Raw genomic sequence first — 27853 nt, forward strand, 5'->3', positions numbered from 1 at the left:
GAGGCCAAAATTTGCCCTTATTGAAACATCGACTGCTTGAAAATAACATAACTGAAATGTTGATGCAACCTGAGCTGTCACTTGGAAATGGGTGTGTCATTTTATGGATGGTTCCCAGCAGATCCAGTGTACCTTGGAAGACTTACTGGTAGTTAATTTAATTATGAAGGAAAGAATATCCCATGTTTGCCAACCTCCCCCCCGCCCCCCCTTTTCTGCCTTGGAGAGGGAAGAAAAATGTGATGATGTCCTCACTCCTATGGATGCTATGTTATGCATTTTCCCAGAAATGAAAAAATTCCTTGTCAGTTGCAAGGAAAGCAGATGGGACTCCTCCCTTTTGTGGATTGGAAGGGGCATTACAGATAAATTTTTGCTCCTCAACCAATTTCCAGAGACAGTATTGCAATTTTTGTTTGGAATACCTTTTGAGATCTAAGAATCCTTCTTCAAATGATCTCTTACCTACAGCTTCTGTCTTCCTTCATAGCTGTAGTTCAGATGAGGAGAACAATTCTCAGGAAAGTTCTTTGGAGAATTAAGAGTGAAAACCCTTTTGTACCAGCTGACTCTACATTTCTAAAGGAAGTTGCTTTTACTTGCACTTCTACAGCTAAAAATAAAATCTAGCGGAAAAAGATGTGTGCCACAAGCCACATTCTTTTCATTCCCTAATTCTTAAGATCTGGGAGTATTGCTCAGAGCCATAACTGCTGCTACCACATTAATAAACTGTCCTGCAAGGGAAAGGGAGTTAAGGAGCTTTGTTCGACTCTTGATGGAAGCAGCTCTCTGTAGAATGAGAAATGGAACATAAGATATTGGGAATTTTGGGACATTTGTGGATGAAAATGGTGTTTGTTGTGCCTTGGAGTTCCTTTAAAGGAAGTAGAACAGTGAAACCGACTAAAAAATTAAGGATGTTGATTGTTAATGTATAGATTCGTGTTCCTATCACTACTGAAAAAAATGCGTTTGTTGAAAGAAGAGTTTGTGTCAGACTGATACAAAATATCAAGCTTGTTTGTAGCAAGGCAGGGTAAACTCAAAATGTGATCCAGTTTAAAATGAGCTAAATGTTTCTGCTGGATGCTTTCCCTGAATCTCTCAGCCAAACTATAGAGTATCTGAATTTTTAGTACCTTCCCTAGAGCTGTGCACAAACAGGTGATACTTAATGAATGTCCCTCGTCAAGAATTCAGTGCATATACAGTGCTAATATATGCCTTAAAGAAGCTTCTAACAGTTAAAAAGCAAAACAAGCTATCTTTCCTTCTCTTGAGTCAGATTTGCTTTTAAGGTTGGGGTGAGGTCTGTTTCTGTCAGCTAGTCTGACCTGCTTAAAAGAGGCCAGAGACACTTACTCTTTATTTATCAAATCTGTAACTACTTGAATTGTAGAATAGATTTAGCTATCTAGGAAACTTTTAAGTCTGCAAGGCTTTGCTACGTTACTTGTTTAGGATGAAAATTTGAGTACAGTGTTTCTTTAGTGGACGTATCTTTTTTGTTGAGTGCAGGAAAAACTATCTTGAGGGTTTTTTCCTTTAACATATTTCATGTTTGTCCAGTGAATTCTGGTCTTGCGGAACATTTTCTCTATACAGGCTGCTCCTCTTGTGGCTCTTCTTGCTTTCTCTGATTGTTGCCTCTTACTCACAGCTGCAACTAGTCAATTCCTTGCAACACTAGTCCATAATAAAGGCAACCTTTTATTTGCCTTTTTACAGCTTCAATAGTCAGAATATAAAAGGGACTTAATAGGTCCCTTGATAAAACTTGAAAGAAGAATTCTTAGCTCTCCCATCTGGGATAACCATACCTGACATCTGAGATAGACTGTAGCCTTCCTCTATATCAGCTGGTTTTAGTGTAATAATATTCAACCTTGATTAAAACCTGTTGTTTTCTGTTGAAAATCCACTCCATTATGTGTCCCAATGGTTAATTAGTCACAGTGTTAAATAAAAATTTTACTTGCAGTCTGAATTTGTTTAACTTCAGTTATGCACGACTGAATTTTGTTGTCTTCTCTCTCATCAATAGTAATTTGTGGCCTCAAATCCATGGAATACAGTGGAGTGTATTGATTCATTTTCTCTTGAATAAACTGTAGGATGCATTCGAATCTTGTTAAGAGGTACCTTTTCCAGTCCTTGGACAATTTGTTCAGCTTTCTGCTGAACCCTCTTCAGTTCTTCAGAATCCTTTCTCTTGTGTAGACTTCAGATGGAACGGGAAGACCATTTTTAGACTGGTGGATTGCTTGCTTTCCTATTTTCTATGTTCCCCTGCTTTAATATCAGACTCTTTCATTATTCTCAAACTTGCATTATACTGTGAATTTGTATTTGGCTGATGCAATGGTAATTACTGCCAAATGCTTAGGACATAACTATTTTGGGTTTTCTAAGTAAAATATATTCAGGAATGCAGAGAAGTTGCAATGAAAACTGGAGTGTCAAGTCTGCCAATCCATATGTACGCTTTGCAACATAGTTTGTAATTCCAAAATTGCAGCGTGTAATTGAAAAACACGTCCATTCTGAAAGAGCTGTCAAGAGATGTAGTGTGCCTTTTTTTACAGAAACTAAAATAAACTGCATAAAAATGAAGCCTTAATTGCATATATGAACATCTGTTAAATATCTTGTGACCTCTTCATTGTGGTTAGGTTTGATATTCTGAAAATGGTTAGGAAAGGCCAAATACCTCTACGGTAAATTTGTTGTTCATATTCCTATTGCAAGTTTGATTTCTGCTTATGATATGAAAACAAGGCTCATTCTGATGTCAGCAGGAATTTGAGGTGGCATCAATTAAAAACAAAGCATTCTGCTTCATGTTGGTCTATGCTGAATCTGGATATGGATCTGCAAGGAGGAATGGATCTGTGTCTTGCTGTCTTCTCCCACATTCAGATACGCCGTTGTATCTTCTCAGCTGAGTGTTTTTTGTTAAATAGTTGCTTTCCCACCCTCATTTTTATTCTATATCTTGGATAATCATTAGTCTTCACTTCTGTGTTATATTCTGGGTCCCTTTTCCTTTCTGTGGCATGTATCTGTTGGGCAGCTTTAGCAGGAGAGCTGCTGAATCCTGGTAGATGTAGCAGAGGAGTCGGTGGGCAGGGTCTCCTGTTCTGCTCTGCTGCAGCGGCTGGGAAGAAGATTGTGGCAGGCTACCTGAGGATTTTCAGTTCTTACTTATCAAAGGTAAACCGCTGCTTTGGTGGTTGAGGGTTGGGTTTTTTTTTTTTTTCCCTGTTTTGAACTGTGGTGTTGTAGCTATGGAAATGCTGCTGATTTTTCCTGTTCCTACTGGATTTTTAACTCCTCTTACTGCATGTAAAGCCTTCAAGTAGAAAAGCATAGCATCACATAGTGGGTTTGCGTGGGCACGTCCGAAGAGCACTTAGATGTGCTGGTCTGTGTAGTCTGTCCGGCTGAAGGAGGATGGGTGTTTGGAGCCTGCAGCTGTATTAGCACACTGCTTGCATTCCTTTGTGGTGAGCTGGGGGAGTGACTCTGGCACAGCCTTTTCCTGTAAGGTCTGCAATAACACCAGCCCCGTGCTGGTGGGTAGAAAAAACACTGAAGTGTGTCTATGTGTGGGAAGCTCTTTTTTTGTCTGGTTATTATGTTATACTTCCAAGATGACCAAGTGCTGGAAGGAAGGTTGCAGGAGGAGTAAATAAAAAGTGTAATTTATTTTTTTTTTTTAGCTACAGTGCCACAGTGCTTATGGCTTTAATTGTTTCTTGCTCCACGTGTGAATCCTTGCACCTTATAATGGGAAGGATTGACATCTGCTTTCCTTCTGTAGCTTGCTACAAGGTGATTTTGGTCTGTGTTTAACGGTAAATTGTAAAAGAGAACAATCTCCTTATCTTCATCAAGCTCTGTGACCTGTTAGAATCTTTACTATTTCAACCATATTTGAGCCTCAGTTAAGCAATTGGAGGTGAGGCATTGTGTAATCTGTGTTATGGTCCTGTTCCCATAGTCTTCAGACATGTCTTTGTCACATAACTTTATTCCAATTCGGGTAGAAAACAATTAAAAAATACAAAGTAAATACTTTTGATTGCAGATTTCCACAAGGCGTATATTCAAGACCTAATATTTCGGTGTTTTGCCATCTTCCAGGTAAAAAGGAAAACCTGGAAACTTCTTTCCAGAAGCGGTAGTCTTTAATTTTTATTTTCTCAAGAGGAGACTCAAATTGTTGGGGATGCATTTTCTATTAGGAAAAGCAACAAAATCACACACAGTAGCTTGTACCTACACAGGACACCTTTGTAGTTCTTTTTAATTAGATTTATGGACACATTCATATATAATCTTAATCAGAGCTACATAGATTGCTTTATAAACAAACTCCTGGCTGCAATTAACAAATGTTACCTCTTTAAGTCAGTAGGTATATGAAAACAAAAGCAGTATTCCCCTCCCCCTTCTTTTTTGGTCGTGAATATTTTAGCTGGAGCTTTCAAGCATTTTTCAGACTTTGTCAAAGATGGCTTTTTCAGTCACCTCTATGCTTTAAATAAAAAGCATGTCACATTTTAACTTCATGTTGAAGTTTCATAAGGCAACGCATGTATATCTCGCTGCACTCGGGAGATATGTTTCTGCATGTTTCTTTCTTAAATTGTGAATGTTTCCAGGTGGAGTTACTTTAACTGTTGCTGAGGGGATGTGCAATAGCTTTCCATCCCTCTTCAAGAAAGACATTCATTTTTCCAAGCCCTCCATTGCCTTTGAATCCAGTGTGCTACACATTACTGGCCCATGTGAGAAGTACTGTTAGTTTATAGAAACAAGGTGTTTTCAAGGTCCTAGACCTGTTATGTGATGATACTTGAAATACATCAGGAAAAAAAAATCAAAAAAAATCCCTATAGAAATAAGGAAAACTGCTAAGTAAAAAAACAATGGCAGTGGTAACTTACTTTAAAATACCATTACCTGGGCAGTAAGCATCAATTTTAGAGTATATAAGCTGTCATAAATTATGTGCCTATACAAAACTTTTTTTTTCCTGCACATTTCAGCCTTCTGGAATAGGGCCTGTGTTGGCTAGTGTACTCTGTCTGTAAGGAGCTCTGATCTGTTGTTTACTTGCCTGGAATTTTGAGTCAAATACAGATTTCCTAGGGGTTAAGGGGACTCTGAACCCTTTCTCCTCTTGTCTCTGTGTGCTGTGATCCAGTTTCCGTGGCATGGGTTTTGCAGAACCCCTGTCTCTCTCCCATCTCTCCACTTACCCTTGTTAGGGTTACGTTCAGCACTGTCCGCCAGCTTGTGACTTGACATCACTGGAAATTTTCTGCATACCTAGACCAGACAGAGAATTTCCTGTTTAAATTGAAATTTTGGCTAGCCCTGCTTTGCTGTGTGCCATGAATAATGTGTAATGTCTGTCTGTGTCACGTATGAAGTATCTTCTTCCTGATGCTTTCTTACTTCCCAGACGGGTCTTTGTCAAAGTTGTGTAGGAAGAAGCAGCACAACTGTGGCAGGCAGAGCATGGGCTTACTTGACAACTAACTTTTCCCCTTTCTAGGATTAGCTGCTCTAAATTGCACTTTATGCAATAATTCATTATCGTACACAGTGAAGTGGGAAGCCTTGTATGGAACATGACTTAGAACGATGATGTGGTTTAACCCCAGCCGGCGACTAAGCACCATGCAGCTGCTTGCTCACTCCCCCCCCACAGTGTGATCAGGGAGAGAATTGGAAGAGTAGAAGTGAGAAAACTCATGGGATGGGATAAAGACAGTTTAAGAGGTAAAGCAAAAAGCCTCACACGCAAGCACAGCAAAACAAGGAATTCTTTCCCTCCTTCCCATGGGCAGGCAGATGCTCAGCCAATCCCCAGGAAATTTGGGCTCCATCACGCATAACGGTTACTTGGGAAAACAAAAGCCATAATGCCAAACATCATCTCCCTCCTTCTTCACCCAGTGTATCTACTAAGCGTGAGGTTCAATGGTACGGAATATCCTTTTGGCCAGTTCTGCTGTCCTGGCTGTGCGCCCTCCAGCTTTCTGGATGGCAGGGCCTGAGAAACTGAAAGGTCATTTACTTGGTATAAACATCCCCTAGCACCAACCTGAAACATTGTGTGCCATCAACATTGTTCTCACACAAAATGCAAAACACAGCACTGCACCAGCTACTAAGAAGAAAATTAATTCTATCCCAGCTGTAACCAGGACAAATGAAAAACTAGAGTTCTTACAAAAGTTATCTATAAAACACTTAGTGAAATAATTACTCTGTCATCTCTAGGAATTAATACCAGGTGTTGCAAACACAGATTCTGTCAGGTATTGACAGTAGTTCTGGGATAGTCTGGCAGGAGGAGAATATGGTGTAGGTTAGAGGCCAAGACAAAACCTAAAACTCTGAGTTAATTTGGGATTGGGTATTTTGTGAAGGAGCAGGGACTTTGCTGAATTGGTTTGAACTGGGTTAAGCCTTCAGATATAATAGTGGCTCATAATCCGCCCATCAGTAACAAAACCTTTGTTGATTACAAAGTGCTTTCAAAAGTTTACTAAGGTGGTTAAACTAGTTTGGTCCTATTTATGACAGAATATGAAGTGTGTGTTGTTTTTTAATGCCCTGTAAATTGGTGGGATAAAAGTCACGTCTTACAACTGTTTTAAAGTCTTGATGGTGAAGTTGTAGTCTGTGAATGTGCTTTGCTCTTATAATGCAAACTGTTTACTAGCAATAATTAATTTGTTTCTTTCCCTTTCCCAGCATCTTTGAGGATGAAAGCATGAAACTGCGACAGCTGAAACTAGAGAATCAGGTAAATAATGGTGCTGAAATCTAGTAAAAATAAGTATAGGAAAACAAACGTTAGCCATCTAGAGACTTGAGAAATGGGGATGAAGTGCTAAAAATGCTTGATCATCTAAGGAATACAAACAATTTATTGCTAACATTTTTTCTTTAAAGATTTTCATGGCTTTTGTTAGTTTTAAGTCGACCTTACTTTGGCGTGTAGGCTTGATTTCTTTGATACATTTATTTTTCATACATCCTTTCATTTTATTTGGGTTGAGTCATCGCAATGATGGAATGAATCAAAAGAGAGGAAGGCTGAAGGAATTAAGCCTCAAAGGAAAAGAAAAAGCTTCCCCAAGCTTTAGAAAGATCTCCCTAACACTGCTGTTGAGAAAGATTTCCAGTATCTTTCAAAGCATTTATAGCCAAGCGTTTGTCAAATACAGGTCTCAGTTTCTAAAGCACTGTTTGCTGGATGCTTATATCACCATATTCTTCAAGGTAATAGAGTATCCATCCTTAATATTCTTCCTCTGTGAAATTTTAAATGCTTATACGTAGATTAGAAGATGTGAGATTATTATGATTCTCTAGCTGCCATTTCACATGGACCACAAATCCCTGTCTTGCATTAAATTCATCTGTGTTCAAATTCAAGTATGTTTTTTAGGAAGTCTCTCCCTCAGCTGAGGACCTTTAAATCCAGACATAAGTCTTTAGGCAATTGTTGCAGTGGATAATAACCCTCTTTACCAGAATTTGTTCCATATTTATAGTCTGAGTTTGCTTAGCTTTTACTTCAGACAGTGGGTTTATTACCAACTTTTATCTGAGTGTATAGACTCACTTATCTAAAACACTTTAGAGTCAAGTAGTAAAATTTATCTTTGGTCATAGGATAATCCTTTTACCTGTAGCTATCCGTAAGCTTGTGGTTTGTTTGTTTGTTTTTTAAAAGCATTAGTTTAAGTAATCAGTAAAAGAGCATTTAATGCCAAATGCCACTCAGTAAGAAGTTCCAAAACTAAGGATGGTCTGACTGCTTGGTGATGAACCTCAATGTCAGTTTTAGGACTGTTGTCTTGGGCCACAAGCTGGTGGTAATCGCTTGCTTAGTGATAGGCATTGTGGTCAATGTATGCCTAGTTTCAGACCTCGCCAAGGGGATGCATTGCTGTTCCGCCAAAATAAAGCTGCTGGGCTGGGTGGAATTCCCTCAGAGCAGCTGTCAGCTGAGTCATGGAAAGGTGAGTTTAAAGAATTCCTACCCTCTTGCAATTTTGTTTCAGGCTTTCTTGGGTTTGGTTGAGATTGCAATCGTCTGCAAAACCAACAGCTAGAAAATGTCACTAAAATATATTTTAACATCACCACCCATCCACCTCATCTTGCAAATGAGACTTATTGAGAAATGCTAAGTCTCTAGTTTAGGATTGTATATTCAGGTTTGAGTATTAACTTTTAAAGTCTACTTTTTAACTTTTACATGAATAATAGTACTATGCTTTCTGAAGAAATAGAGGTCAATAGGAGATCACTGTTAGACATGATAGCCTCATTGCTGGTTGTAGCTGATTCCCCGCTTGATCAAGTTGCTCTAAACATTTATAGGAATTGGGATTAAAAAAATGCAAACATTTTTAATCCAGCAGGATCATGTTTAGAATTTTTGCCCATACACAGAATCTGGAATAAGCATTTGCCACAGCAAAGACATATGCCTGTCACCCATCTTTAGGACAGGTTTGGAAACCCTGTAATTGCAGTAAAATAAAAATATTATTATAATAATGCATGACATCAGCTTCCATCTGTGGGCCAGCTGTGCCTGCCAGGATGCTTTTATTTAGAATACTGCCTGTTCCTCCAGGGGAGAGTGTGTGGCTGCTCAGGCAGTGCTTACTTCCCCAGCAGTAGAGGGTGTCTCCGTGTCTTTTGAGGCACCTGCAGCTCAGAGTGCACTGCCTCTGTCTCCCTGTGAGTGGAGAGTGTGAAGCTGAAAGTGTATTTCTGAATGCACCTGGTATGGTAGTTACTCTTGACATGAAGTTTCATTGATGCCATCATCACTAGCATTGTCACTGCTGCCTCAGCATGAACTAAGGAGGAGCTGGAAGAGTGGAGAGGATGTTTCAGAGCTAGGATCCATTGTACCTGGCCTACTAAGGTAGGACCATGCCAAATAATTAGTATGGTATTGCACCTTCAGCGGTGAAGTGATTGGAACCTTCTTGTTCATCACAGTTGTAGAAATAACACTAAGCTCGTTGTCGTATTAGTCTGCATTGGTAGACTCATCTGACACATCTGACTTTTAAGTTTGTTGGAAACTCATTAGAACTGGAGTTGGTGGTTTGTGATCCTTTAATCGTCCTGTATTCTGGTGTTATATTTTTCTGTGGTGCAAAGAAAATGTATCTGAGAGTATTTAATAGAGAGTTCACAAAATCCTGAACAAATCATGATAATCTGTATCTGTTACTTATTTAATGGGTTATGTGTTCTGGTGTCCTGTTCATGAATTATGTAAACTTTTTGTTGTAATATTATATGAATTTTTAGTGTAACATCGAGCTGGAGGAAAAGGCTAGTTAGTAGACAAAATGAAACACAATATTTTCTTTTTTTTTCTGCTTCATCTTAGTGGAGTAAGTGAGAATGCATAGTACTGAAGGTAAGGCTGCTCTGCCACCTTATGTAGAGAAAATGAACTGCTGCTGTCTGTGCTGTCAGTGGACTTTTAGATATTTTTTTTTTCTATCTCAATAAGCAAAGTGGTAAAGAGAAGCCTTTCGAAAACAAATTAAATTACTATCAAGTTTTGTTACTTTGATTATCTTGAAGTTCTTGCAATAAGAGGATTGGTCACATCTAACAGCAGTAAATTATATGTTTCAATATAAACCAATATGATTCTGTTGTATTGGTGAGTCTTAGAAACTCTTTGATGAAACATAATGTAAGAAAAAAAAATTTTTGAGACTGGTGAGCACTGTAATGTTTAAAAAAAGCTCATCTGATAGAATAATCAGTTAAGTAGCTTTGAAAGTTATTATATCCTCTATTGATCCCAAATTAAATTTCCCATTCTATCAGTAGCTTTGTACCTTCTTACTGCCTTTAGGATATGTCTGGTTTTGGTTTTTTGTCTATTTGTCAGGTAGAGAAACCTTGACAACATATTTTCTCAAATGTTTATTCTGAGTATAATGTTTTCATTCTTGCTTTCCTTCTCTCCTTCAGTTTAAACTATTGGAGATCTATAAACTATCACAAAATTTTTACTTTTCCTCAGCATTAATTTAAAAACCAAACCAACAACACAAACAAATGCAAATTCTTCTGGAGGGTCTGACTACATTTCTAGAAAAGAAATTTTATCTGTAATGAGCATTTTCTAAGAGTATGACTTCTGCTGGTCATTTTTCTTTTCTTCTTCTAGACTGATGTGATAGTCTCTTTGGAATTCTCTGTAATTTTTGCCCTGCAGGACAATCCTTGCAAATAATTCTGCAGTAACAAACACTACTTGTATTGCAGCCCAGTCTTCAAAGTGTAATTATGAGTTTAAATAAAAAAAGATCATTTTGGTCTGGTGGTTTTTTTTTTTTTGTGGTGGTTTTTATTTTGGTTTTTTTTTTAGTCTTTTTTTTGTGTGTGTGTAATTTTGGGTTTTTGTTGTTAGGTTGGGTTTTTTTGTTTGGTTGGGGGGTTTCTTGCTTTTTAAAAAAATTTTTTAGATAAGTGCTTGAAAAGCAGGAAGAATAAAGGACCAAGGGCTGAGTTGTTTTAGAATTCCTCAGGGAGAGGTTGCCCGAGAAACTAACCTCACTTGAGACAAAAAGTCTAATAGGAGAGGAAAGAACCAACAAGAGAGAGAAAAAGCATAACAGGAGAGGAAAGGGTTCCAAAGATGTCTATGTCTCAACTGGATTAAATTGGTGGTATTGTTTAGCTGCTGGATCCTTGGAGACTGAAAAGAATTTGATGGAGAATGGCTTTCTACCATCAAGAACAGCTTTGAGGGGGGTGTTCAGGTACCTTAGAAGCAGGCACGGTTAAACTGCATCTACAGCAAGGGGCTTGCACATCATTTGTGTAGTGGTGCATTACAGAATATTAGAATATGATTTTTTTCCTTCTTCATGTATTGCCTTAACTTCTAAGGATTAAGTGTGGGTGTCTTTAAAACGGCGCAAAGTTCGCGTTTGCTTTAAGTCTTCTATTCTCATTTAGTAGGAAATCATAAACATCAAATCTTGGAAACGTAACGTTTTATTTTTTAACATTTGAATTTACTGTTCTTTCCTTTCAGTCCTGAATTACGTGGAAAAACTTTGCAAAGTAGATCAATTTTCCTTTTATTGGATCGGTCCTATTTTAATGACTATAGCTTTTGGTTTGGATTTTTTGTCGTTTTTAAAATGTTTTTCTCCCTTCAAGTCTTACCTATCACCATTGGTTTCTGGGAACTATTTGGTTTGAGTTCTCCCTGTAAGATGATAGCTTTTGAGACAAAAACCTTTTTCTTTGCAAGTCCTGGCTTTCATATTGGATTATAAATGACTACTGATTTTGTCTATTCATATTAAACATTACTGCAATTTAGACTGGATGAAATGAATTCACATTATCTTCTGATAGTCTCAGGAAAGATCAGAAAATAAGCAGGTGTACACATCAGCCACTGATGGAGAATCAAAGGCGATGTCTCACTCCAAAGACACAGTGATATCTGTGTCTAGGATTTTTTGTAAGAGACTACAAGAGTATTCCAGGTTTATTGGAGATCCTGATCGGTGACGTGCCATTGCCAATAGCTGAGGCATGGTTTCTGCCTCTCTGGATGTGGTTACTCATCCTTATTTCATGCTTTTTCTTTATTTCATAGAGAGCTCTTCTAGAGAAAAAGCAGAGGAAGAAACGTCTTGATCCCTTGATGGTACAGCCAAATCCTGAGGCAAAGCTGCGTAGGTCAAAGCCCAAAGGGTGTGAGGAGCAGACTCCTTTAGTAGAAACTCCTGCCCCTTTCCACAGTGATGTTGTTTTACATGGTAAGCAGTCAACCTGATCGCGTAATGTTCCCCAAAATGCCAGTGCATGCATTTTATGTCACGGATGGGCACCTACATTGCTGTGACAGTGGTCAAGTGACAAACAAGACTGATTACATAGCTTTCTAGGTATGAGAGTGGAATCGTAGTACAGTATGATTGAGCAGTACTGAACTGTAAAAAACAAACAAATGTGCCAGACCCTGACATCCAGACATCTCTGCCAATTATGAAAAGTGGGTGGACAGCTGTGTTGCATGTTTAAACATGGAAATATCATTTCTACCAAAAAGGTATAGAGGACATCCATTTACATTTTTTTCTGCCTGTGGCTGTAGATACTTTTATAAAATTGATTTGTGATACTCACTGTAGAGCACTCGCTTATTGGCGCAGGAGCAATGAAGGAACGTGAAGGAAAAGAAAATAGAGTAGTTGCCCGTAAATAATTTTAAGAATGTCAATGTGTATGACAAATACAACTCATTTTAATTGCTTAAGCCCTTGTAAAAAAAGTAAATACAATCACTATATTTATAAATTGATAAACTGATGCCTGATATGTTTATGGTAGCAGGTGGCCTGTACCAGAGTCAGGCCTGACTCCCCCCAGGTATTCTGACAAAAGTTGAACAAGTATCCATCAGTACTTTAAAGAGATGCTTGAGCAAGGGAAGAGGAAAAGAACCACCATCCTGGGATGCTGTTTTATTTAGGGGTAAAAAACACTTTAGCATTCTGTTTCATTTTGGCCTGCAGGCATTGATGGACCAGCTGCTTTTCTGAAATCAGAAGTGCAAGATTTGGGGACCAAGCTCCAAACCCTCTCTGCTGGATCTTCCAAAATGGAAGACAATACAGATCAGGAAAATGATGGAGAGGCTCTAACAGACACAGCAGGCAAGCCAGATCTGCAAGAGATCCTACAGAAACGAGGTAAGAGTTGATAATGGGCAAAGTTCTTTTTTGGGGCTTTTCTATGTCTTATAACTATTTTTCAGTAGTATTATAAAAACTAAAAAATATGAGGAATCATGAAATAAGTGTCTGTAGGATATTACTTTTAAATGCAGACTACTAGATTCTACAGCATGTAGAAATACAGAACTGCAGTTCTTTGTTCTGATATTAATTGGAACATAACAGTTATGTTTTAAAGATTTATCAATGTGCTGTATACTTTGTGGCCTTTCCAAGGAAGTTGGTGACAAAATGCTATACTTTACATTTTGCTAAAGTTTGGGGTGTTTTTATTCCAGATATTATATATATAATATATCTGGATATGATGCTTGAATATTTTCACAACAGCAGAACCCTCTAGAGCCAGTAAATGCAGTAATTTAACTGCTGAGGAGACTAACAGGAAAGGTGCTCTTCCTGAGTCAGAGGCTGTCACAATCAACAGTTTTAGAGTTTTATATTCAACAGTTTATATCCCATTGAGAAGTTTCTCAGTGGAGTGTCCATCTCTGTCTGCCAAGTATCTTATGTTGCTGCCAGTACCACAGGAAACCTTTTTTGTTGCATGCAGCCTAAGCACTTTGCAGCAAAATAATGGCTAGTGTTTAATATGGTACGCAGCTTGTTTTTATTTTGCAGAGCCTGTCTCCCAGAATGTTTCCAGTACGCTTTATGTGTTAAGGTTCTACTGTATGTAGAAATACTTCCATTCAGTTGTCAGACGCAACAGCTGCTTACCTATGGGTAGCAACATTGCACAAGAGTTAGGAAAGGAAGCAGGAGAGACTACCCAGAAACTTCAGGGGAAATTAGTTGGAGGTAGAATATAAATAGTGAATTTTGAAATTGGCTGGAGTACTAGGGCTAACGCCTTTCCTCTTTCCAAATGTGCTTTGGGAAGTTTACTGGCAGGTTAAGACCACATTTTCTGTTTCATCTGAGACAAAGAACTTCCAGCAGTGCCCCTTCTATGTAGTGCCATGTTGGAGCACTGTTATGATATTGGCTCTCAGTGAATAATTCAGCTTAGCAGGCCAAGTGTAGTGCTTTATGTGCTTTTCCATTCTACAGCCAAATTAAAGAATGGAATCACAGAACAAAATGATGCAGTTCCAAGTGGAAGGAAACACCAAACAGTGATGTGTATGGAAGCTCTTTATAAATGTCTTTATCCAGAGTTCTTTTAGTTGTATACCCACAGTCATCTCGACGTTACTGTGCTCAGGTTAAGACTAAATAAATAAGTGCTGAAACTACTCAGTCTGCACTTCCTTTTAAAAAATCAAATAATTGGTAGTATTCATGAGACCTGAGTTATTGCTACTCATGTAAGAATAGGAGGGGTTCTTACTGAAAAATTATACTCCGTTTCAGTGTGTATATAACTAAAGGGAAATGGTAAAGGTTGTAAACTGTACAGAGTCCAACTTATAGGATAAACATCAGCATATTGATCTGGATTTCCTTTTTCTGTTCTTAAGACGTGGAGGGCTTTTTTGCATGAAAACAGGCAAAATTAATTCAATCATGGCATATACTAAGCAGTATGTTACGTCATGTAATATCATGTAAAATATGTATTAATAAAAGCCTGACAGCTGCTTAATCATCTGCACAGTGACAGCTGCAAAATGTCGCTAGGGTTTTGAATTACAAGGCTCGGGAAGCAATATAGCACATGAAGAAAATCAGCAGTTGAGACAACATAAATTAATTAAAAGAGCGAATAGCTATGCAAAAGTCATGTGAATTAGTGATGCCATGAACTCATGACACCTTCTTTCAGAAGATACCTGCTTGATCTTGTATTCTGACAGGAATTTCAGGCAGTTTGAATTTTGATGAGGAGGACACAGAGGAGGAAGAAGCTAGTAAGAGACCAGCATCTCACTCACCCTGTCCTGAATCTGAGAGGCCTAGTTCTGCAACCAGTGAGAAATCTTTTGCAGTAAGTCTTGCAATCCATTTCTGATAAAAGGTGGGGCACGTGCCTGATTTTAGTACTAACCCCTTGAGCACTGTGTTAAAATATAGTAGTTGCAACTACAGTAGCTAGCATATTAATCCCTGAAGGCAGAGGAAGGTCATGCTTATCAGGTTATCTGAATGAAAGGCCATAGAGTTAAGCACAAAGACTTAGTAATGATCAAAGGAACAGTGGTGGGCAGAGGAACCCAAGCAGCCTAATCAGTGAAATGGGAACACAATGAATCAACTACTCCTATGATACAAAAAGGAGACAGAATAGGCCATTGTCTCTGGTGTAAAATCCACCAAGATGACTCAGAGCAACTGCAAACTGAAGAGGGATCGCTACCTGGAGGTTTGCAGCATTTATGGTGGGATGCAAGGAGGAACAGAATTTTGGGATGCAACAGAGAATTCTGGGATTGGACAAAACTTGTGATGGGGTGTTTAGGGGAAGGGACTCGAGGGAAAAGAAAAGGGTCGAAGTGGATCAGGGAGTAATAAGCATGGGAAAACAGGGGGGTAAAAGGCACCAGGTGCATGTAAACAGCTGCAGGACAGTATGCTTGTCTGTCCAAATCTTGTGCCTGATTACTGCAGCGTGTCCTACCATCTTCTAAAACTCCGTTTCTAATTGTTCCCTCTGTGAATGTATTCCTCTGTGTGTGTGAGTTACATACATACGCTGACAACTATATGCTGGGCTAGTCAGTGAGTCGGAAGAGACCAGCATCAGGAAGACCCAGGGTCCGAGCTAGTGACCAGATAAAGGGCAGAGGGTTTGGGCGCGGGTGCTGGACAGCCTTAAAGGTCCACGCCGCTATTCAGAAGACCTGTGTGAGTATATGTGTGAGGTGGTTGTCCCATAAGTGGGTTCATTACCAGGTGTACAGCGCCATTTCACACACCGAGTTGAGGTATTCCTTTATTTGTTTATTCTAGTTTGCACGAAGTAGGGAGCTAGGTGGTAACCCACAAATGCCTAGCTCCCCAGTTGTCAAAACTTTACAGTATTTATACAGTTTAGGATACAAAGACATCAGCCCTCATTGGTTACAAGTTACTAAACTCCTTCATTACTTAGTGCTCCACTTCCCCTTTGTCAAATAATTATTTCACTTCTCATGTTAATTAGTTTACCTGCTCAGTCTCAACTTCTTTTGGGTCTGGGGTCCCCCTGTCAGAATTACCTTTACCCTAGTTTTGCTGAGCTCATTGCCTGTGATGAGCTTCCTATCAGCCCATCCATCCCGTGGAGGCGCTTCCTTTGTGAAGTTCCTTTTCTGAACAAAAGGATTTGCTGGTGCTTAACAAAGCGCTTAGCAGGACAAAGAAGTGCTTGTAACCTGAATTAACATCAACAACTCATTGTCTCCAACTGTCTGAAACCACCAACACATTCAGCTCCACCAACCACCCAACATCAAGGTGACTGTGTATGTTGTGCTGCAAGAGGTCTGGGTGTTAGCTGCTTGGGGTACTGGGAGATATGTGGTGGGGGGTGCTGGAGGGGGTGTGTGTGTGAAAGCCACTAGTGAATTTCAAGTCTGTGTGTGTGTCTGTGTGTTTTCACTCAGACTTCCTCCCGGCTGTACCTGGGAATGGGGGTAAACCAGCAACCTCATCTCCAAGGTCCAGTAAGGGAGGAATCTCCTGGGTTCCACAACCCACAGGATTCAGCTACCTCTCAGAAAAAATTACTTTAATGATCTATACCGGATTTCCATTAGAATTCCAGTTCCTTTGGTGACCATAACTTGCACCCTGATTGTACCCATTGTTCTAAAGCAGGGGTCCTCAAACTTTTTAAATAGGGGGCCGGCGTGCGGATTAAGTGGCACGAAGTCATCTGCAGCTGCTTGGTTTCCCTCCCCCCATCTGTAAATACAGGGGAGCTGGATTGAGGACCCTGGGGGGCCGTATCCAGCCCGTGGGCTGTAATTTGAGGACCCCTGCTCTAAAGTCTTTCAGCATTTAGTTGGGAAGGTTCCAGCATCAGCTTACTCTGTTTCTGCTACTGTTCTGAACCAACATAATCTCGGTGCTCATTTCAGTCACAAAAATCCGAGCCTGTCTTCCTGCAGCATCCATCAGTCCAGTTTAGCATGCTGCCTCATTTCCCACAGAGTGTTTGAAGTTCTAAAGGCAGAGAGGCTCTTTGCTTAGAATATTTAGTGTCTCAACCTATTTTCCCCTTCCTAGCAATTCACTCGTCTCTGGTTAATGGGTACTTTTTCTCTCCTCCCCTTGGAGGGCTAGTCTTTCCTCGGAGTAACAGCCACTTTCTTCAGAGAAACAGAGCTGGTATCTCGTTTAAATTTCCTTTCACAAATACCTTCTTGAGACGTGAGATCTTCTGTTTCAACAGACCTTTCTTTTCTTGGAGTACTGGAGCCTCTGATGTGATATTAATTTGCTAATATGATGGTTCTTCCCACAGGAAACAGGTGCTTCCTGTAGTCCATCCCCTCAAGCAGATGCACAGCTGGGAGAGGTAGAGAACTTGGAGGATTTTGCATTACGCCCTGCACCTCGTGGCATTACAGTCAAGTGCCGAATCACTAGAGATAAGAAGGGAATGGACCGGGGCCTGTTTCCCACTTATTACATGCATCTGGAAAGGGACGACAACAGAAAGGTATTGGAAGCAGCACACAGTATCTTGGGTATTGTATTCCTACCGCTGAGATTTTTTGGTGTAAGGGAGAACTTCTGGTAAGAAACCAGAAGCTGAGGAGAGCCAGCACGCCGATGAGGACAGCTTATATTTGCCCAAGGCACTAAGGAGGGAGTTGGCAGGTTTAAAAGCCATAATACAATGAAAAATTAAATTAAAATAGTATCAAATTGTCAAAGATAAAAAAAGAGGAGGGAGACTGAGGTGCTCCAGAAGAAAAGGAGGGGAGACTAGAAAGGACAGTTGCATTAAATCTAGACTGCCAAGTGAGCTGATTGGAGGGATAGGATTTCAGGGTGTGCGCTTGTGGAAGAGATCAAAATTTGGAGACGGTAAAAACAGCACAGAACACAAAGGGGAATGGATGTGGGAAATGGAGAGATAACTGTTTGGGTAGCAATGCCTCTGCATTCTTACAAAGCTCCAGTCTTGATCAACGTTTTGTATTTCCAGACATTCCTTCTTGCAGGGAGAAAACGAAAAAAGAGCAAAACATCCAATTACCTCATATCAGTTGACCCAACTGATTTATCTCGGGAAGGGGAAAGTTTCATTGGAAAACTCAGGTGAGAACCACAGATGAAAACTACAGACAGGAGAGACTGGATTTTCATTTTAGTTGCGTTGGGTTTACGAATAGCAATCTGGTATCGGTTCAGAGAGAATGGACGCACATCATCCTGCTTAATGTAATCTGTATTCGCCTGGGTTGATAACCTTTCCTCAGCGTTACCGTTCACGGTGGCTGTTCAGAGAAGGAATTCTGGCTTGGTGCTTTTCCAGGATAGTTTACAGCCTCTGTTCACCATAGGCACTTTGCAGAAGCTCCTTACTGAGCTGGCAACAGGAAGACTCAGATGGCAGGAGATGTGTGATTTCACTGTGTTGTAGAAATATCTGCAGAAGATGGCAAAACTTTCCACTGATGCCTCTCTCTCTGTCTTTCCATAACCTGACATTAGGTCAAACCTCATGGGAACTAAATTTACAGTCTACGACCATGGAGTTAGCCCAGTCAAGGCACAAGGGCTAGTGGAAAAGGCTCATACAAGACAGGAGCTTGCAGCTATTTGTTACGTAAGTGGTGCCTCTCCCCTTTTGCCCCTTTCTTTTTTGTCACCTTGTTACCGAGGAAAACACAGCTCACAGAATCATGCTGCCTGGCCACCTCCCCCACTTAACTTTGGAACCAAGTGACCAATTTCAACCAGAGGTAACAAAGGGCAGAGGCCTCAAAGTTAAGTTCTTACAAGTTTAATGGGGGGTGGGGGAGGTGGGGGGGAAGCGGAATAATAAATCAATTCCGGGGAAGGAGAGGGACCCTAACTGACATCCTGATGACCTTCTTACCTGGTCTTTCGTTTGGCATGTGGCCAGTCAGCATATCCTTTACATGGAGCCAGCCACAGCATGAACTGCCTCTTGCCCAGCTGGGTATTTGGTGGACACTAAGAAGGTGTAGAGGAATGAAGCTGGGTTAATTAACATTGATAACATACAGCTGTGGGCTGGCTTCAGGGGCGGTGGGTTGGCTGGTGTAGACAAGGTGCAGCTGTGGCTGGTTCTGTGAAGTGGTTGGGCAGCTGAGGAAGAGAGAGGAGGAAGAAGCAGAGAGAGGGAGAGTGCACCTGGGATGAGGAGAGCCTAGGAGAAAGCAGCAGAGGGACTGGTGTGAAGAATATGTTGGTATGTGATGGTAAAAGACCTTGTTGCAGCTGGCTAGTTTGGAGAGTGCTGTGACAAGAAGGAACTGTGAAGTAGAGTTACCTTTTGCAGAACCAAAGGCATCTTGATGGAAAGGGCTGGTATTATTTCAGTAGCAGCTTGTTAGTAAGGATATGGTTCCAGGGGAAATGGTGTTTTGCTAGCTCTGTGCAAGAGATGTTTTCTTCTGATCTTGTGGATCACCTCAGTCTGGCCTTCAGAGTGCGAAGGCACTTGTGGACACTCTAGAATTATGTAAGGAGTAATGTCGATCAAAATGTTTCATATTCCAGTCCTGAAGTTTGAGTAAAATTTGAGGTTCTTTACGAAATGATGGCCAGTCAAGTGGAAGGATTTTTACTTTCATTACAGGTACAGCAGCAGAAGTTTAATGATGCATTAGCCTACTGGAGCATGGTCTTGCTATTTTTTTGCTGTTGATCTTAATGGCACTTGGGAAAAAAATTGATGTGCTAATTCCGGTACTAGCCTGTTTACAGAAGTATCACTGGATACTTCTTTGTGTACAGTATTTTTCAGTTTCTTACCTAATTGTACGCAGCAAGGTGTTAAAATGAGTACAGCCAATAATATTGCCAGCTTTTCACATTTCTAAACTTTTGTCTACAAGAAGTTCGTAAAGTTTATGTATGAATAAAATCAGTACCCGCATTCTCATATATGTCCTTAGATTTTCTGAAGTGGAATAATAGAGGTTGCAACTTCAAAGACCTTTGTTCTGTGTCTGCAAAATGCACTAGCATGTTAGGAGAAGCTGTATCACTTCTATCAATCAGTACTTCTAAAAGATTCTGGCTTTTTAATTGGTCTTTGGGAATTTTAAAAGTTATCACTGACATTGTTACCAAAGACTTTCAATGAACGCTTGGATTTTGGTTGACATTATTAAATGGGTGGTTGAGAATGTCAAGACTATTTTTACTTTGCTTTTTATTCTCAATCCACTCGGAGCAGTCTCCCACGGTACTCTGGAAAAATCTGCTTGTTTTAAGATTGAAGGTTGGACAGATGCTGAGTGCTTTGTCTTCTGTGTCTGTTCTTAATCATTTATAAGAGAGCATGATTTGAGAGAAAATTGTAGGTATGTTCTTAAACACAAATAACAGCACCTGAAGAAGAATGTCAGTCATTCTTCATGAACGTTTTACCCTAAATGGTGATATATAGATAACACAGACTCAGGTCAAAGATATGTGCCTTTTATCATACTTAAGGCTTGTTCACTAGCAAAATTTTAGCACATTTTTGCCTCGGATGCAAAAACTTATGCCTGGAAATTGCATTTGTCAGATTTCATTAGAAATGTTGCATTAGGATAATAGATACATTCTAAATTAGGTAATACTATGTTGTACGTCTTCTAATGCAGTCTGTCCTATTCTCAAAATACAGTTATAGCTAGCAAATCTCTATATAACCAATATAAATGTGGATTCAAGTTCAGTTTTGCTGTCTTTCCTTCTTTGAGACTGAGTATCTCATTTACTGAAATATCTCTCCTTGTCTTTCAGGAAACCAATGTCTTAGGATTCAAGGGTCCTAGAAAAATGTCTGTGATCATTCCAGGAATGAATATGAATCATAAGCGAATTCCAATCCGTCCACGAAATGTGAGTTGTGGAGTTTGGTCATATTTCAAATTGGAGGAGCAGAGGTTAACACTTTCTGATAGAGGTCTGGGTGTTACTGGTAATTGGAGATTTTAGAGCAAGGTTGTTAATAGTCAAGGCTTTAGCGAGTCTCGGGGAGAGTAAGTACAATGTTCCCTAAAGGTGTTGATTAACTTGTTCTTGCCTTTTACCTGATTTGTAGCCTTCGGAATAGTGTTTGTATCCTTATTTGTCCTTTGGTCAGCCTAAATACTACTTAGCTATTGTAATGGCTAGTGTATGTTGTTGCTGTTGCACCTAAAACCCCATCATCAAGTTGGATGAAAACAAAACAAACTTGCTTCTCCCACAAACTTACATTCTTAGCCAGTGTGTGAATTACAACAATCAATAAGGTGGTATTCTGGTGTAGTAGCAAGAGAGTAAGTACATTTCTGATCAGAATGTTATCAGTCTCATTGTAGGAATCACAGAAAAGGAGGATTCTTTAAGGAGAAAGTGGGATGAGGAGAAGGATGGAGTTTTGTGGTGACTGTTTAGTGAGGATCTCCCATACATATGGGGAATATTATAGATAAAAGCTTACAGAAGTGTATCTGAAGATGTATTAAGATGTATGATGAAAATAGTCCAGTTCCCTTCATGTGGGTTTTATGTTTGGTGTGATAGAAGACCAGAAGGCAGACAGGACAGCTGTTAACTAAAAGATGTGGTCAGAGTTTTAGAGGTTTAAAATGGTATTTGCATCCACATTGTGAGTAGGTATGAGTGGGACAAGAGTGTGTTTGTTAAGGTCAGAGGAAAAAAAATCTTCAAGAGTGGAAATTCAGTCTCATGAGAGCCTGGAAAGAGGTTTAATTTTGTGAATGGACAGGAAAATGGTATCTGTTATTTATTCATGATTTTTCAGTTGGTATTGCCATGTACCCTATCAGTACAGTAATGATTCCGTGGCCCCACCTTTTTCTTTCTCCCCTATTTTCTCAAATTTTGGCTAGCAGGCAAGCATACTGACAGTGGACAAGGCTAAAACACAAAGCTGTTCTGAAAAGTTTGTGAAGCTTTCAGTGTGGGGGTTTGACTCTGTTTTTGTCTTCCTTCTCTGTAGTTTAATGACTCCAATTAAGTAATACTGCCCCTGCTTTAAAGGAGGAAAAATGACATCTAAATGCACTTTATTGGTGCTAATTCTCAAAGTTCTTTCTGCATCTTTAAAAAAGTAAATAAAAATAAGGATATAAAGTAACTAGTGTAAACTGACCCGTAGATTTTATTTAGGTTATCCTCAAAAATCCACTATTGTATCTGTATACAGTACTAAAACAGTTACTATAGCCGTATCAGTCAGACCTCCACAACAGGTTGTTTCCTGATTGTTTTTTCTCATTAAATAACTTCAGTTTGGATTCTTCTTCTTGGGAGTTCTAGCATATATAATTTCAGTTTGGGTTTTATTTGTTGCAGAACTTTTAAAATTCAATCATATGTCATGTGTTTCACTCACTACTATTTGCAGCTCCTCATAATTAATTCTGTTTGTCAAATTTAATGTGCTCTTTTACCTCCTTTTTGTAACTTTGTTTTTATTTCTGTCTGGTTTTGGTACTGTGCGTTAGACCCAACGGGATGACTTTTAACCTACTTAAGCCATACTCGCAGCCCACTGAAGCTTTTGGACCTCACTGAAGCACCCCAGGGCCTGGCACTATGCAGTTAATTTCTTTTGTTTCAAAGTTTAAAGTGTTAGAAATGGAAGTTGGATCCAACGGGATCAAAGAAAGCTTATGAGACTCAGAAAGGATTCCTGCCAGCAGGATGGCAGTTATCTGTAGCCTGTGAATTGCTCCCTTTCCTGTACACATACTTCCTTATCTCTGGGGTGGGTTGGTTTTTTTTGCCTTGTTTGGGGTAGAAATATGGTGATCGCTAAGGAGTGCTTGGACTGGAAAGCCGTTAAAACATCTTCCTGGTACTTGCAGGAAATTTTCAGTAGGACTGAGTTTACCTCTTCTTATTGTGTTACATTAAACAGGGAATGACCTTCAAGTGACAGAGTGCACACGTATGAGAGAGGGAGTACTCAAGCAGAGCCATTACAAATTGGATAAATATATTTCTTTCTTCTGAACAGGAACATGAGAGTCTGCTGTCAAAATGGCAAAATAAAAATTTAGAGAACCTCATTGAGTTGCACAACAAGGCTCCAGTCTGGAACGATGATACTCAATCGTATGTTTTGAACTTCCATGGGAGAGTCACTCAGGCCTCAGTGAAGAACTTCCAGATTGTCCATGATAATGACCGTAAGAGCCTGGTGGAGACTGTGTGGGGCTTATTTGAACAGGGAGAACCCAATTTATTTCATGAAGTTTGGGAGGAATAGGACACTTTTCCTGGAGAAGGGAGACTGGGTGGAGGAATTCGGTCAGGATTACTGGGGACTTCTCAGCTGTCAAGAAAATCATATAAGGCGTCCCTTTTTTTGGGGTGGGTGCAGACACTGCTGTCCACAGCTGCAGCAAAAGGCTTCCTGAAGGGAAAGGATTAATAGAGCACCTTCAGCCCAACAGAAGAGTGGTTTGAGCTTTGGTTCTGAGAAGAAAGTTAATCTCTAGAATGACACAGTCACTCTAGAGATCAGATTTCAAGGCTACTCTGGTGAGAAAGGACGAATAGACCAACCACATGTATTTGGGACTGCCAGACATATGCAATTTTTTTTTTATTTGTGGGTTGCTGGGTGTTTTTGATTTTTTTTTTTCATTTGCTTCACTGTGAAATTGTCTCTGAATCTTTCTTTTCTCCCCAGCTGACTACATTGTGATGCAGTTTGGTCGTGTAGCAGAAGATGTGTTCACTCTGGACTATAATTATCCTCTCTGTGCTCTTCAGGCTTTTGCTATTGGACTCTCCAGCTTTGACAGTAAATTGGCCTGTGAATGAGAGACAACAGAGTTGAAACATGGAACTCACTCCCATCCCTGCATCTTGTTGTAAGAGTTCCAGGTGGAGTAATGAAAAGCACATTGGGGATGGAAGGGAACTGGAGGACAGACTTCTGCAAGCTTATTAGGCAGCAAATACCAGGCCCGAGAGCATTATGGCAGTTGACAGTAGACCATCTCAGGAGACTGTCCCAAGGCTGAGCAGTCTCTAAATGTGGGGTAGTGCATTGTGGAAGAACAAGAATTATAGGTGGTGTTTTTGTCGTCGTTGATTCTGCTTTCAGAATCCTTGTAACAGATGCTGCATGAGAGCAGGGAGCAGGCTAAGGAGTTTAGCCTGCTAATTGGAACCCCTTGCAGCTAGGATTAGAAAAATAACAGTTTAGTGTTCATGTGCCTTGGAAGTTCCACAGTGCACCCGGAGATGACGCTACTGATCTGATCAGCATGATCAGATGAATTCAGAAAAAAGGACAGTCACTGGCATGTGTTCTCTTTTGCCCTGTGTAGTGTTTTGCTGTCTGTTACAAATCAGACGTGCAATGATTCAGGTTATGGCTCTGTGCAACTGTAGATAATGTTCAACAAATACAGAGCTGGAATGAGACATTGGCTCTAATAAAACCCCTTTCCCTTACTCTGTGGGATGATTCTCTGTTAAGTCTGATTGTCCAGTTCCCTTTCATTGTTCTAATTGCTCCATATCCCTTGGCAGTCTTTTTACCAAATAAAGAACAATCAAATGTCAAACACTCCCTTTTTAGTTGGTGATATTATATCCATTACTGTTTCTCTTATTTTTAACCATGTGAAAGACGAGACTGAGTAGAATGATAAAATCTCACTGAATTTGGCAGAAGGTAGTATTGTAACAAAATACAGTGCTATTCCTGAAAAGCATGAAAATCCTGATTGAATGAATCTAGAGCGTAATCTGACCAGAAATATTTTTTAATTTGCCCATATTTCATAAAATTTGCTACGTTTTTAAGAATAATTTTGTGACTCATTTAATTTTTTTTTTAACATGCGATTATCTCAAGTAATGACATGTTAAAGTAGATTTTATATAAATAATTTTAACCTGACTATAAGAAGTTGTTACCTCAAAAGGAGATTTTGAGGTGTTTTCAGAGGCATCGGTAAGTTTTAAAAAAATTAATGTATCATGGGGCTTTGCAATGTGTCCTTCCCGTGTTCCATTTTTAATGCTGGATGTACAATATGGAGACTAGGCCACAGCACGGAATGCTTCTTGATTCATATGGCCTTGAGTCATCAGAGTGAATTGCTGCACACTGTGACATGTAAGCCTCATAGTGTACATATCTGCTGTGTACGAAAGCAGAGAACAGTTGTTATCTTGCCTGTTTCGTGGCTGTTATGCATATTCATGATGATCCTGGAAAACTCAGTCCCTCTATTGAGACAAGAATAGGTGTTCTCCAGCTTTAGATATTGTCATTGTCAGCAGACTAACTGTTTCAAGCTCCAAAGAGCTAGATTTATTGCTTTCGGTCTCTGGAGTCTTTGCAGTGGTAGATACCACTTGCTCTTTCAAAATAATGAAACTTTGTGAAGACGTTTTCTGATATCACTAGGAAGAAAAAAAAAAGATCATCATGTAAACTCTGTATTTAACTGCAAATTATGAATTATGCTGAGAACTCCAGCACATGTCTCTCTCGGATGCCCATTCTGCATTAGCTGGTGAGCCATTGTCTTGAGATGATCTCATCAGCAGTTCAGTCACGAAAAGAACTTGAATCACGGATCTCTTTTGTGCCTTCATGTACTTCCTGCCCATCAGGCTGGGGACAAGACTTGGCAGCGTTTTCCAGTTGTGCTCTTCTGAGTTCTTGGCTGATGGCTCTGCATTCCCTCTACCCATCCAGATAAACTAAGTCAATTTGTTACCTGTCTGATTATTTTTCTGTCTAGGACTGTGTAAAAGAAGCTGCCTTATGTTAGTTTGGGGTGACCTGAAGGTAGAATGCTGATTTCCTATTCCAGATGGTTTTCTCTGTGCTCAGAAGGCCGTGTTAGCATCCCTTTAGTCACTCCTACAGTTAGGCTGGTCAGCAGTGGCTTTTCAAGTTATTTGTTGACATCTAATGATCCTCGCAGGATCAAGGTCTCAGTCAAATTATGCAGACAGATTAACTGATTCAGTGCTCTTTTATCAGATACCGTTTTACATGAATTGTATTTATAACTTTTATATCTAAATGAAAATAAACTAATTTATATATTGAAAAAATCCTTAGTTCTAAATGAGTTTGGGGTTTTTTTTGGTAGGGTTTTGCTGTCACTTGTGAGTGGTTTTAAATGTTCTTGTACTAGATACCTCAGTTTCTTCCTGTCTTCCCCTTTTCCTTTGGAATTCTCAGTTCTTTTCCTTTGTGGTGTTTCTTTCATACAGTTAGAAGCATGGGAATAAATGTAACGTTAGTCTCTCCAGTACTACCCCTACCCCCCCAGACACCCCTCCCACCATCAGAAGGTCTTCCTGTACAGTTCCTGGTTTCCATCTGATACTCTCTTTAAGCTAGTTGTACTTCTCTACCCCATGTTTTTAATGTTTCTCCCAGAATACAATTAAGGCTTTTGAGATGGTTCTTTATGGATTTTCCTACCCTCAGTCTGAACCCATTCTACTGTTGAAGTACAATACCATCGAATTATGAATCAAGAGCTGAAATAATACAAGGCTAGGAAGAACACCAAGTTGAAGGGGTTATTTTTTCCTGTTTCTACTGGGAAATGTATGAACCTCAGTAAGAGGCGATACTGTGGTTCTGCTAATCAGAAAGTGACACAGCTCTCAGTGTATAGGCCCTGTTCTTCACGCACCTCTTTTTTTTTTTTTTTTTCCCCATTATTTCAATCTAAGCCAAATAAGGTTTAGTTGGAAGAGAAAACTAAGCAGGAAATACTACTGGGCATTTGTTCTTGGTACAGTAATATTAGTTGTGTACATGCAAATGTAACATCTTTAAATCCCAAAGAGATCTTAAAACAAAGGAAGGAGGCATATTAAACTGTTAAATATGAATGCTAGAGGCAGACCTAGCAGACTAAAACAGTTCCTAGGCTGCTATAAACCCCTTGGCTCACCAACATAAAAGACAATGAATAATTTATTGCAATTTCAGGGGTCAGTCCTACTTTCATTGAAGTTTTGCTGCTGAATTTAGCAGCAGTAGGACAGGGGGGTTTGTTACTGTTGGCATAATAATTATACGTAGTATTCTTCTCTACTTGCTGGTATTAGCAGCTCTGTAAATCTCTCACTTTGACATTGAATTATGTTTCCTATTCCTGGTACGGAAGACAAGCAAAGCCTTTGCTGTGATTTACAGGTCAAGAGCAAAAATTTGTGTGAAGTGTTGTGAAACTGAACTATGGACAGATTCCTCTCTGACAGTCAGGAATCTCATCTCTGCCACAGCGTCAAACTGTGTTGTATAGAACTGCAGCTTGGAACTACTACAGCTAAAACCCAGAACTAAGACATTTACGGCATCCTAGGGCCAAGAGATTTGGCCCAGCATGTAGTTACGAGGATGAGTAGAAAAGTAACAGTGGTGTTAAGGGCTTCCTTACTAACAGGGAAGACAGCCTGCTACATCTGTGAAGTGGCAAGAATTGAAAGCCCTGCCACCAAAGAAGGGGCGGTACCCACTGTTACTTTTTTATTGCTTGAACTGTACAGTCTATGGAGTTTTTGTCTTCCTGTTCCATCCCTTAACATGTTTTATATGGAATTACGATTTCCTTGCTGGAAGCTGGAGGTCACTTCTCTAGTCCTACAATGGGAGAAAAATCCAGAAGCAAATTAACTTCACCAAAATGCATTAAGATCAAGGCTGTTGTAACTGTAACCTGCTCTGGTAATTTAACATTTAATTTAGAGAATACATACATGGGTGAAAGTATGCTAGAAGTTAGAGTTTGGGATCAAATACTTTGATAAAATTAACGTTTTCAAACGAGGCAAGATGTTGTACTGTCTGGAACAAAGCAGCTTAAAATTATGAAGAAAACAAAGGATTTTTTTTTTATTATTGAAATGCTCAATTGAATGGAGTGCTTTATTTATTA

General features: G+C 39.7%; 1 protein-coding gene across 2 annotated transcripts in view; it reads left to right on the top strand.

Moving 5' to 3' along the window:
• The window catches only part of TULP3 (TUB like protein 3), a 33197-nt gene extending 7182 nt beyond the window's left edge, over positions 1-26015 (top strand). For both annotated transcript variants that reach the window (XM_055808025.1, XM_027782430.2), the window contains exons 2-11: positions 6778-6829; positions 11699-11861; positions 12621-12797; positions 14642-14772; positions 17233-17430; positions 17923-18035; positions 18432-18546; positions 20706-20804; positions 22936-23107; positions 23614-26015. In XM_055808025.1, coding sequence (XP_055664000.1) covers positions 6778-6829; positions 11699-11861; positions 12621-12797; positions 14642-14772; positions 17233-17430; positions 17923-18035; positions 18432-18546; positions 20706-20804; positions 22936-23107; positions 23614-23747 — 1354 coding nt within the window. In that variant the 3' untranslated portion in view covers positions 23748-26015. The remainder of the gene's footprint in view (positions 1-6777; positions 6830-11698; positions 11862-12620; positions 12798-14641; positions 14773-17232; positions 17431-17922; positions 18036-18431; positions 18547-20705; positions 20805-22935; positions 23108-23613) is intronic.
• Positions 26016-27853: the final 1838 nt, after the last annotated feature.

Source organism: Falco peregrinus, chromosome 6 (assembly GCF_023634155.1).
Source record: "Falco peregrinus isolate bFalPer1 chromosome 6, bFalPer1.pri, whole genome shotgun sequence".
In the NCBI taxonomy this organism is placed as follows: domain Eukaryota; kingdom Metazoa; phylum Chordata; class Aves; order Falconiformes; family Falconidae; genus Falco; species Falco peregrinus.